The sequence below is a fragment of the Aulostomus chinensis genome, chromosome 8 (genome assembly GCF_037954235.1).
Source record: "Aulostomus chinensis isolate RoL2024-O1b breed Wild chromosome 8, RoL_Achi_v1.0, whole genome shotgun sequence".
In the NCBI taxonomy this organism is placed as follows: Eukaryota; Metazoa; Chordata; class Actinopteri; order Syngnathiformes; family Aulostomidae; genus Aulostomus; species Aulostomus chinensis.
This window is the reverse complement of record NC_141327.1, coordinates 2,007,501-2,020,000: the sequence shown is the minus strand read 5'-3', so window position 1 is coordinate 2,020,000 and position 12,500 is coordinate 2,007,501. Positions and strand designations below refer to the sequence as shown.

At 51.2% G+C, this 12,500-nt stretch overlaps 1 protein-coding gene across 1 annotated transcript in view; it reads right to left on the bottom strand.

The window, feature by feature from the left end:
* The window catches only part of maml3 (mastermind-like transcriptional coactivator 3), a 97,641-nt gene that overhangs the window by 5,321 nt on the left and 79,820 nt on the right, over positions 1 to 12,500 (bottom strand). The window contains exon 4 of the mRNA XM_086210412.1: positions 2,163 to 2,423. Coding sequence (XP_086066538.1) covers positions 2,163 to 2,423 — 261 coding nt within the window. The remainder of the gene's footprint in view (positions 1 to 2,162; positions 2,424 to 12,500) is intronic.

Sequence of the window (12,500 nt, the reverse complement as noted above, 5' to 3'; positions counted from 1 at the left end):
GTGTTGCGTTTGGTGGATGTAAGGCAGGTGTTGCGTTTGGTGGATGTAAGGCAGGTGTTGCGTTTGTGGATGTTAGGCAGGTGTTGCGTTTGGTGGATGTAAGGCAGGTGTTGCGTTTGGTGGATGTTAGGCAGGTGTTGCGTTTGGTGGATGTAAGGCAGGTGTTGCGTTTGTGGATGTTAGGCAGGTGTTGCGTTTGGTGGATGTTAGGCAGGTGTTGCGTTTGGTGGATGTAAGGCAGGTGTTGCGTTTGTGGATGTAAGGCAGGTGTTGCGTTTGTGGATGTTAGGCAGGTGTTGCGTTTGGTGGATGTAAGGCAGGTGTTGCGTTTGTGGATGTTAGGCAGGTGTTGCGTTTGTGGATGTTAGGCAGGTGTTGCGTTTGGTGGATGTAAGGCAGGTGTTGCGTTTGTGGATGTAAGGCAGGTGTTGCGTTTGTGGATGTTAGGCAGGTGTTGCGTTTGGTGGATGTAAGGCAGGTGTTGCGTTTGTGGATGTTAGGCAGGTGTTGCGTTTGGTGGATGTAAGGCAGGTGTTGCGTTTGTGGATGTAAGGCAGGTGTTGCGTTTGTGGATGTTAGGCAGGTGTTGCGTTTGGTGGATGTAAGGCAGGTGTTGCGTTTGTGGATGTAAGGCAGGTGTTGCGTTTGTGGATGTTAGGCAGGTGTTGCGTTTGGTGGATGTAAGGCAGGTGTTGCGTTTGTGGATGTTAGGCAGGTGTTGCGTTTGTGGATGTTAGGCAGGTGTTGCGTTTGGTGGATGTTAGGCAGGTGTTGCGTTTGGTGGATGTTAGGCAGGTGTTGCGTTTGTGGATGTTAGGCAGGTGTTGCGTTTGGTGGATGTAAGGCAGGTGTTGCGTTTGTGGATGTTAGGCAGGTGTTGCGTTTGGTGGATGTTAGGCAGGTGTTGCGTTTGTGGATGTTAGGCAGGTGTTGCGTTTGGTGGATGTAAGGCAGGTGTTGCGTTTGGTGGATGTAAGGCAGGTGTTGCGTTTGTGGATGTTAGGCAGGTGTTGCATTTGTGGATGTAAGGCAGGTGTTGCGTTTGTGGATGTTAGGCAGGTGTTGCGTTTGGTGGATGTTAGGCAGGTGTTGCGTTTGGTGGATGTAAGGCAGGTGTTGCGTTTGGTGGATGTTAGGCAGGTGTTGCGTTTGGTGGATGTTAGGCAGGTGTTGCGTTTGTGGATGTTAGGCAGGTGTTGCGTTTGTGGATGTTAGGCAGGTGTTGCGTTTGGTGGATGTTAGGCAGGTGTTGCGTTTGTGGATGTTAGGCAGGTGTTGCGTTTGTGGATGTTAGGCAGGTGTTGCGTTTGTGGATGTTAGGCAGGTGTTGGGGACAGTAAATTTTAGACAGATTTTAGGCAATGAAAATATGAGAGATGTTGGGCAGAGCAGGTTTAGTAGATTTTAAACAGATGTTAAACAGATGTGGGGTTAGGTAGAATATGAGATAAATTATGGGCACATTTGATGTTGGACAGATGTTTAGGACAGCAAAACACCAGACAGATGTTGGGGGGAGGAAGAAGGTCTCCTAGCAAAGCCACTGCTGTAACGCTATCAGATGTGTTTAATGACAGCAGTCAGGGGGTCGAGTGTAAGAGGAGGAACAGATCCAGTTAATATCATCCACTAAACCCCTGCAAGATATGATATCTGTCTCCCTCACACACACACACACACACACACACACACACACACACACACACACACACACACACACACACACACACACTTGTATTTCTGTATGTTTTTGGAGATCCAATTAAAACCAACATAGTGGGTGGTGACTTCAGAGTTCAGAACTCTTTAACACTTGATTCTCTCACAGAGAGAGAAATAAAAAGAAAACACCGCATTATCACAGCAGGCAGCATGTGGCACAGGCGCGCGCGTGTGCGCGCACACACACACACACACACACACACACACACACACACACACACACAGACACACACATAGATGAAAGGAGGCAGTGAGGAGGGGGCTGGTTGAGGGTAATTATACATGCAAGCAGACAGCAGAGGGAGAGGAGGTCCGGAGCTGCAGACAGACAAATAAACAAGAGTGTAGGAACAAACAATGCACACACACAAATTGCACTGCAACGCGTGACAGGTGAAGCAAACAGGCACATTAACCCCGTGGTTCCCTGACCACCTCACCTGCTCCGCCAGGAGCTGCTGCTGCTGCCGCTGCTCCCTGAAGAGCTGCTGCTTCTGCTGCTCCATCATGTGCATCTGCACCCGCTTCTCCTGTTCCATCGCCATCATCTGTTTCATCATGGCTGCTTGCTGCTGGTTCCCCACATAGCCTGGAGGTGGACCTGACCCCTGGTTAGGCCCCACCCCAGAGGCCACACCCCCAGCAGGGTGTGGAGGTGGGATGGCACCAGGTGGTCGTGACATTCCCACCACACCTTGTTCCTGAGTGAGAGAGAGAGAGAGAGCGCTGTTTTAATCATCTGATCAATCAGGTTACGGCTACAGCTAGCAGCTGGCTGACCTAGCTTAGCATAGATTGGGAAACAGCCTGCTTGGCCCTGCCTGAAGTTTTAAAGTTCCATCCTTCACACATCCTTAGAAAAAGAACTTCCTGGTTGTTGGTTGCCGAGCAACTGCTACCAGCCAAGAAGTAGAGCTCATAATCCCCGTAAATAAGCAAATTAGTGTTTACACATTTTGATATTTGGTTTAAACAAACAAGATTTAACTTATTAGGGGGTGAGCTTCAGAGATGCTGTGTGGTGGCATCTGTAGACAAGCCCAGGCAAGCTGTTGTCAGGCTTTCCACTAAACTAAGCTAGCTTCTATCGGTAGCTTCACATTTCCTGCACAGACATGTGAGTGGCATGGCTCTACTGATGAAGTCTAATTCTTTGAAGCATCTGCATCTCCAGTGGCAGCATAACACAGATGTCTGCTGTAACACTGCAGGCAGCCATTATGAGGTACTCCAGTTCACAAAGACACAGATCAGGTATCTGTGAGTGAGAGAGAAAACAAGATAAAGACAGGACTGCCACCCTGACTCCCCCCGGTGGGGCAAATGTTGGTCCTTGCTGCATGCATTATCTCCTCATTAGCATTTAAAGAGCACTTCCTTCTCCACTCAGCCGTATGCTAATCTCTAATAGGATGAAATAGCCTGCGCTGGCCAATGGGAGAGGAGCGTTTATGAATCTACTAAGAGGTTAGGCAGCTGAACCAGAGTGGACTTTGTTGAGGTCTGCTGGTGAGCAGAGTAAGAGGGTCTTACGAGGAGAGGAGGGACCAATTTAGACCTGACAATAAAGACTATTTGTATGTATGAAAAACACCGACACACAGCCACACAGGGGAGCACGGCTCCCTGAACTGCAGGGCAAGAATGGAACAGCAAAAGCAGGATTTCACAAGCAAATAGCAGCAGTGGCTGAAATCTGTGACACCCCACCATGCTCAAAATGTTTTGAAAGAGCCAAAGCCTCATAATCTGTATTGAGGCTCTGCTCTTCTTGGAAAGGAGTTAGGAAGAGATAAACCTGCTATATTAGACCACAAAACCCAGAACCTGCTGCTTGAGAGTGTTGAGCACCAGACTGATCGATGCTCGCAGCGATGTGCCTCGTCTCTGGCTGCCATGCTCCCGCCGGATGGCAGGATGCAAGACGGCAAGGAGAGGAGAGGTGTAATGTCATGAATTGACCAACGGGTGGCAGTGGTGATCTTTAAGCATCTGTGTGTGTGTGTGTGTGTGTGTGTGTGTGTGTCTCTCACTGGCCTCTTCTCAGCAGATGGCTCAATCATGACGGTTCTGATCTACGATCGCTCCCTCTCCCCCACTCACTACCTCTTTTCTTTATTTCTCTCTAAACACACCACCATCAAACTCCTCGCTCACTCTCTTGTTCACTCTCTCGGCTGGCGTGTCCATGCAGCTGTGAGGGAGCTGAGCATGACAACAACAGGAGGAGGGTGGAGGTGGTGCGAGTCCAGCAGTAGCAGGTAGCTGCAGTGTGTGTGTACACACACACACACACACACACACACACACACACACACACACACACACACACACACACACACACACAGTATTAATGAAATAAAGATATTCCAATGAGAAATGCCAAATGAATTTACATGAATATTTCAGAGGTATTAGGACTCTGCTGAAGTGCTGTTAATATACAGTTAATTGAATGTTTTAGCTGAACAGCTCACTGAACCTTCACACAAGAGAGAGAGACACGATGGAGGAGAAACAAGAGGAGTGAGGAGGAGTCCAAGGTGGGATAGGGAGGCATTGAGGGGAGCAGGTGCCCTAGTAACAGTTGCTGCGGTGAGGAGCAGATGGCGCTCGAATGGGTCGTGATGGCCGCCGTGGCCAGACACCCTCCGCTGGACGGACCCAGTCACTCACACTTGGCTTCCTTTGACCTCTTTTCTTTCATTCGTCGGTGCATCTTGCATTCTCTCTGTCCGAACTCAAGAGTCCCACTGAATAATGGAACACAGAGCATCTTTAAGCCCTGTCGCTCCATCTTGCCTACGTTTCTCCATCCCTCCCCTGACGCTTTGCTCTGGCACCTCAGACCGGCTCGAGTCAGCCCCCCAAACTCTGGGCTGCTCAACAGAAATGGGTCAGTGCCTAATGAGACTCTGAAGGAGTCTTCAGCTGAAAACTACAGCAGGTGGAGTCTGACGGCAGCAACAGCAGCAGGAACAGAGATGAGAACAGAGGATGAAATGAAAGACGAGGTATCACAGGTTGTTTCTGGGGGATGTGTGTGTGTGTGTGTGTTTCTGCATGCACGTGTGTATTTGTGGTGATGGCTGTCAGCTTTATTAGGTTAGGAGGCACAGAAAGCCCAGGTGATTACATTACATTTGAAGTGAATGGAGGTGTGTTTGTGTGTGTGTGTGTGTGTGTGTGTGTGTGTGTGTGTGTGTGTGTGTGTGTGCGTGCGTGAGCGAGAGCCTACATCTCATGTGAACAGAAAAATGTGTTTTCCTTTGAGATATGAGTGTGCAAAGGTGTATCTGCATACACTCTCCAGGCAAGATGAAGTCACATGCTCATGGTGAGACACACACACACACACACACACACACACACACACACACACACACACACACACACACACACACAAACACACACAGATTGCTGGGTTTCTGTGCTCTCCAGAGTGGCTCACATCTGTCACCCACTTGTGTAAGAGAGGGAATGGAGGGAGTATAAAGAGGAGAGCAGGAGTGAGACAGAGGGGGAGAGAGAGAGAGAGGAAGAGATGGATGAGGAGAGGCTTCATTAGACGACGGCTGCAATAAAACTGAGAAGCTGAACGAAGAGTAAATCTGCCCACATCATTTTCTCCCTCTGTGATCAGAGCAAGAGACGGGGCATGATGGTGTGAGGGGTAGATGGTGGTGTGAGGGGTAGATGGTGGTGTGAGGGGTAGATGGTGGTGTGAGTGGTAGATGATGGTGTGAGGGGTAGATGGTGGTGTGAGGGGTAGATGGTGGTGTGAGGGGTAGATGGTGGTGTGAGGGGGGTAGATGGTGGTGTGAGGGGGGTAGATGGTGGTGTGAGGGGGGTAGATGGTGGTGTGAGGGGTAGATGGTGGTGTGAGGGGGGTAGATGGTGGTGTGAGGGGTAGATGGTGGTGTGAGGGGGGTAGATGGTGGTGTGAGGGGTAGATGGTGGTGTGAGGGGTAGATGGTGGTGTGAGGGGTAGATGGTGGTGTGAGGGGTAGATGGTGGTGTGAGGGGGGTAGATGGTGGTGTGAGGGGTAGATGGTGGTGTGAGGGGTAGATGGTGGTGTGAGGGGTAGATGGTGGTGTGAGGGGGGTAGATGGTGGTGTGAGGGGTAGATGGTGGTGTGAGTGGTAGATGGTGGTGTGAGTGGTAGATGGTGGTGTGAGGGGGGTAGATGGTGGTGTGAGGGGGTAGATGATGGTGTGAGTGGTAGATGGTGGTGTGAGGGGGTAGATGGTGTTGTGAGGGGGGTAGATGGTGGTGTGAGTGGTAGATGGTGGTGTGAGTGGTAGATGGTGGTGTGAAGGGGGTAGATGGTGGTGTGAGTGGGTAGATGGTGGTGTGAGTGGGGTAGATGGTGTTGTGAGGGGGGTAGATGGTGGTGTGAGCGGGGTAGATGGTGTTGTGAGGGGGGTAGATGGTGGTGTGAGGGGTAGATGGTGGTGTGAGTGGTAGATGGTGGTGTGAGTGGTAGATGGTGGTGTGAGGGGGGTAGATGGTGGTGTGAGGGGTAGATGGTGGTGTGAGGGGGGTAGATGGTGGTGTGAGGGGGGTAGATGGTGGTGTGAGGGGGGGTAGATGGTGGTGTGAGGGGTAGATGGTGGTGTGAGGGGGGTAGATGGTGGTGTGAGGGGTAGATGGTGGTGTGAGGGGGGTAGATGGTGGTGTGAGGGGTAGATGGTGGTGTGAGGGGTAGATGGTGGTGTGAGGGGTAGATGGTGGTGTGAGGGGGGTAGATGGTGGTGTGAGGGGTAGATGGTGGTGTGAGTGGTAGATGGTGGTGTGAGTGGTAGATGGTGGTGTGAGGGGGGTAGATGGTGGTGTGAGTGGTAGATGGTGGTGTGAGGGGGGTAGATGGTGGTGTGAGTGGGTAGATGGTGTTGTGAGGGGGGTAGATGGTGTTGTGAGGGGGGTAGATGGTGGTGTGAGTGGTAGATGGTGGTGTGAGTGGTAGATGGTGGTGTGAAGGGGGTAGATGGTGGTGTGAGTGGTAGATGATGGTGTGAGTGGTAGATGGTGGTGTGAAGGGGGTAGATGGTGGTGTGAGTGGGTAGATGGTGGTGTGAGTGGGGTAGATGGTGTTGTGAGGGGGGTAGATGGTGGTGTGAGCGGGGTAGATGGTGTTGTGAGGGGGGTAGATGGTGGTGTGAGTGGGTAGATGGTGTTGTGAGGAGGGTAGATGGTGGTGTGAGGGGTAGATGGTGTTGTGAGGAGGGTAGATGTTGGTGTGAGTGGTAGATGGTGGTGTGAGGGGTAGATGGTGGTGTGAGGGGGGTAGATGTTGGTGTGAGGGGGGTAGATGGTGGTGTGAGGGGGGTAGATGGTGGTGTGAGGGGGGTAGATGGTGGTGTGAGGGGGGTAGATGGTGGTGTGAGGGGGTAGATGGTGGTGTGAGGGGGGTAGATGGTGGTGTGAGTGGTAGATGGTGGTGTGAGGGGGGTAGATGGTGGTGTGAGGGGGGTAGATGTTGGTGTGAGTGGTAGATGTTGGTGTGAGGGGGGTAGATGGTGGTGTGAGGGGGGTAGATGTTGGTGTGAGTGGTAGATGTTGGTGTGAGGGGGGTAGATGGTGGTGTGAGTGGTAGATGGTGGTGTGAGGGGGGTAGATGGTGGTGTGAGTGGTAGATGGTGGTGTGAAAGGTAGATGGTGGTGTGAGGGGGTAGATGGTGGTGTGAGTGGTATATGTTGGTGTGAGAGGGGTAGATGGTGGTGTGAGGGGGTAGATGGTGGTGTGAGGGGGTAGATGGTGGTGTGAGTGGTAGATGGTGGTGTGAGGGGGGTAGATGGTGGTGTGAGTGGTAGATGGTGGTGTGAGGGGGGTAGATGGTGGTGTGAGTGGTAGATGGTGGTGTGAGGGGTAGATGATGGTGTGAGGGGGGTAGATGGTAGTGTGAGTGGTAGATGGTGGTGTGAGGGGGGTAGATGGTGGTGTGAGTGGTAGATGGTGGTGTGAGGGGGGTAGATGGTGGTGTGAGTGGTAGATGGTGGTGTGAGGGGGTAGATGGTGGTGTGAGTGGTAGATGGTGGTGTGAGGGGTAGATGGTGGTGTGAGGGGGTAGATGGTGGTGTGAGTGGTAGATGGTGGTGTGAGTGGTAGATGGTGGTGTGAGGGGGTAGATGGTGGTGTGAGTGGTAGATGGTGGTGTGAGTGGTAGATGGTGGTGTGAGGGTGTTCTGGGAGGAGAAACACACCAGTAACAGAAATGAACTGGCTGGATGCATCACTTAAGAGTTTGACTGGGGTGAAACTGGCTCACACTCCTGGACTCCAGCAGGAGCAGAAAGGTGTTCAGATGTGTGTGAATACAGATTCACGCACCAGGTCACCAATCACAGCAGCTGTGGCCCAACAAAGGACTCAGGGTTGGAGTGTTCATGCTGGAGTTTACAAACCAACAACCTCAGTTTGATCTGCCTGAGACTGGATACCCTAAAATATAGAGCACTCTATTCCACATTATCTATTGGACTTTTCCATCCATCCCTCCATCTTCTCCCTCTTCTCCTGTTCAGGGTGGTGGGGGTGGAGCCTATCCCAGCAGCCTTCCCCCTGGACAGGTCACCAGTCCATGGCAGGGCCAACACATAGAGACAGACAAGCATTGGCTCTCCCAGCCACGCCTACGGTCAATTTAGAGTCTGGATTAACCTGGTCCCTCTTGATGTCTTTGGACTGTGGAGGAAGCTGGAGTACCAGAGAGAACCCAGCAGGAACAGGGAGAACATGGAGACTCACCCAGAAAGACCCCGTGCTGCAGCCGGGGCTCCACCCACAACCTTCTTGCTGGGGGGCCACAGTGAGGACCACTGCTCCACCGTGCTGCCGCTATTGGACATTTCAATAAATTGTAATATGACATCAATACGCAGTATGAATACAATATCACGGGAAAAACGGGCCTGGTTATTGTCGTTGTTACATCCCCAACAACGTAACTACATGCAAACTTCCAGTGTGATCACTGCTAACGTTTACTGAATCAGCCACAATCAGGAGAAAACAACGGAGTTTCTGATGTAAAAGTTAATCGTTTGTTCCATAAAATCCTTTCTCCTTGATTGTTGCCGATGCTCACATCTGTATGGCAGCTAGGACGTTCAATGACTGACGGAATATGATCAGTGGTCACGATGTTTCTGAGAGCCGCCACATCGCCATGGTCACGTCAGCTGCTCCGCAGCAGGTGAGGGTGCTGATATCACACCCATCCTTGTTCTTGTACACGTGTAGAGTGATTTGAGCCTCCAACAGAGATGCAGGAAGATGGAGGACCTCGGTGGCGATGCAGCAGTCACTCGCTGATTGACGCCTCTCAGCGTCTTCAGCGCTTCCTGGCTGCGGCTGGGGGACGCCTGCAGCTCCTCACCTCCTCATGAGAGCAGCTGGTTTGAGTTGCGTATCATGACTCTTCCCAGGTGCTGGTTAGCTATCAGGTAGCTGTCTACAACACACAGACCCTGGATTTGTCAGGTTAGTTGCACGTTCCAGCGGCATGTTTGCGGACGTATCAAACGCATCCAAATGAGCCTCAGACGGGACTTAAAATAGAAGCGAGAAAAAGCAACTGACTGAATTCCAAACTAAATGTCTTGACAACCTGGTTGGGAGTGGGTTTAGCTCCCATCCTCACTCAGCCTGTACGCGGAGAGGACAACCAACCCACATGTTTCCAATTCCTGCTGGCTCAGCACAGCGGATATGAAGCTGAAGAATAAAGGATGTGGACTGAAATAAAATCAAAGTTAGGACATCATTGTTATGCTGCATCTGCTGACTGATCCATAAAAGCCACACGCACGTAGAAACACACATACATACTAACCCCCAACACATGGAGGAGTCAGACCTGCCCATATCAAAACATCCCTCACACACACACGCACACACAGACATGCGTGCACAAACACGTGCACACACACGCGCGATATGAGAGAGCGAGAGAGAGACAGAGGGAGGGAGAGAGAGAGAGAGAGACAGAGAGAGAGAGAGAGAGAGAGAAGGGACAGGTGGAACTATGAAACCAGTAGTTTGATTCTGAGCTACTACATATTGAACCACCTACCCTCACACACACACACACACACACACACACACACACACACACACACACACACACACACACACACACACACACACACACACACACACACACACACACACACACACACACACACACAGTCTCTCCCTGAAGAGAGTTATATTTAAACTGCTGGAGAGGAGTCTTGCTCCCTACAGAGGTCTGTTTAATCTCTAACATCTCTCTGCTCTAAACCCTAACTGGCCTATTTCTGAACTCTCCACACGCACACACACACACAAAATCTATATGTGCCATCGAGTGGGGTCGGGTCGGTACGGCTCGGTACGGGTGTGTTTCCACCAGCACCGGTACCACATCGGTGTGGGTGGACTCACCAGCTGAGAGTTCCCGGTGTAATTACTGCGTGACACAACAACAACGATGGAGGACTTGGAGGCGGCGTGATGCCTGCTGCTCGTCAGGGGTTTTTACTTAAACTAAAAGTGAGGGAGGACAGGCGATGCTTCAAGCAGCGACACAGAACACCCAAGAAAAGAATAAGAGACTTCACCGAGCCATGACCAGGGTTCCACCGAGGCCAGGATGATAGGAAGTGGACCACGTAAGCAGGTAAGTTACCCCGACATGTGTTCACCTCACATTTTAGTCCCCGCTGGCTCATTTGGGGCCCCAGCGGAGCAGGGACCACAATGTTCACGGTTAGTACTGTGTTGGGGCCAGTGGAAACGGGGCCAAACCAACCCGACCCAAGCCGAAACGAGCCAGTGGAAAGGCCCTTAGAGATCGACCGCTAATTAGCTTAGCACAGTGAATGAGAGCGAAGGGGAAGTGTTAGCATGGAAAACCAACTTTTCCAATGTTTGGTTTCGACAAGAGGAGCGACTGCTCTGACGAATGCCAAGGGTGAGAGAAGATGAGGAGGATTACTGCCGGACAAAGCAACATCCTGAACAACTTGAACCACAATACACAGAGGAGGAACTATAGATTTTAGAAGCCAAATGAGCAAGATGGAGGTTTGCTAAGGAGCAGGAGAGGAGGAGTCTATCCTTGCGCCATATCAGGATATTTTCCAAAAAGTCACCGTACATGCAGGAATCATGTTGCAGCTCCCAACAGGCTCTTGACTTTTGAATGAATCTGAATCTGTGAACATTTGCCTTGACTGACAGGTCTCTTAGCCTACCTGCTCAGGTAAATTGGTTTCTCTCAGCTGACGCTCACCACAGCTAACATCAGCTACCTACAGCTCCTCTTAGCCACGCTGGCAGCCGCAGACAGCCGTGGTGTCCTCTGAACACTGAGATGCAAAATGTCATTGTGAACATGTTAGCAGTGGCTAGCATGGTCACAAGCTAAGCTAGTACAGCGTTTGCAGTGTAAAGTAGGGCTGCAACAACAAATCGATAAAATCAATCATTAAAAGTGTTGTGTTATTGATTCGTTGTGTCACGTGACGATTGGGCCACTCTTAAAGTCGCAGAGCTGTTTGAGTTGAGTTGAGCGTGGAGCGGAGGTACAGGAGAAACTGTTGTTTTGAACCATGTCGGAAGTGGAGAAACCGATACGACTGAAGCAGCCTTCAGGTGAGAGGCGGGGTTCACCCTGGACAGGTCACCAGTCCATGGCAGGGCCAACACATAGAGACAGACAACCATTGGCTCTCCCAGCCACGCCTACGGTCAATTTAGAGTCTGGATTAACCTGGTCCCTCTTGATGTCTGTGGACTGTGGAGGAAGCTGGAGTACCAGAGAGAACCCAGCAGGAACAGGGAGAACATGGAGACTCACCCAGAAAGACCCCGTGCTGCAGCCGGGGCTCCACCCACAACCTTCTTGCTGGGGGCCACACTGAGGACCACTACTTTTTGGGAGGATTTCACATTCAACAAATAAAGAAAGTGTGTGATCAGCAAACGAAGTAAAAATGACACGATGCGGCACGTGAGCGGCACAGTTATGAATCAGCACCTGAAACCTGAACATGTCGGAGTCCTTGATGGGGAGGAAGCGAGTTCAACAGCAGGGGAACCCCGGGGACGACCCACAGGTGGAAGTGCTGCGGTGCGGAGGAAGTCTGCTTTCGGCGCCCATGATAAAAGATCAGTCCGTTCACATCGATCGTTACTCTGTCTAGTCTATTTTTTCTGCGAGCCACGAGTGAATCTTTCAAGCGAAGCAGGAAGTCGGACACAAACGGCACAGAGCATCCGGTCAACTATCAAAATAAAGCAAACTTCAATAAAACACCCTGCTTGATTAAAAACTGATGACTGTCGCCACCATAGACGTGGACATACGTGTACAGTGGTCATGAACACATGACCTTATAAACTGATGAGGTTACAAACCCATCCGTAATAAAAATCATCTCTTTATGCGACGACAAAGGTGGAGAGGAGCAGAATCACTCGTTGACCAGTGCGGATAAACGCGCTTCTGATGTGAACAGCCACACGCCTGCTCGCAAGGGAAATGACGCTTGGCGGCGCGTCTGCCTCCGGTGTGTCCCCGGGGGAAGTCACCACAGAATCCTATGTGTGTCCCGTTTTGACGCCATGAAACCTGACGTCCCTCTGGTGCTGCTGTTGGCTCGGCATCCCGCTTGACGAGCATGAGAAGTTCATGAAGGAGGTTAGCATGAGCTCGTTCGTGACAGCAGGGGTGGGTTAGTTTAAGGACTAAAGACTCCTTTACTCTCTGGCCTTCTTCGCCCGTTCATT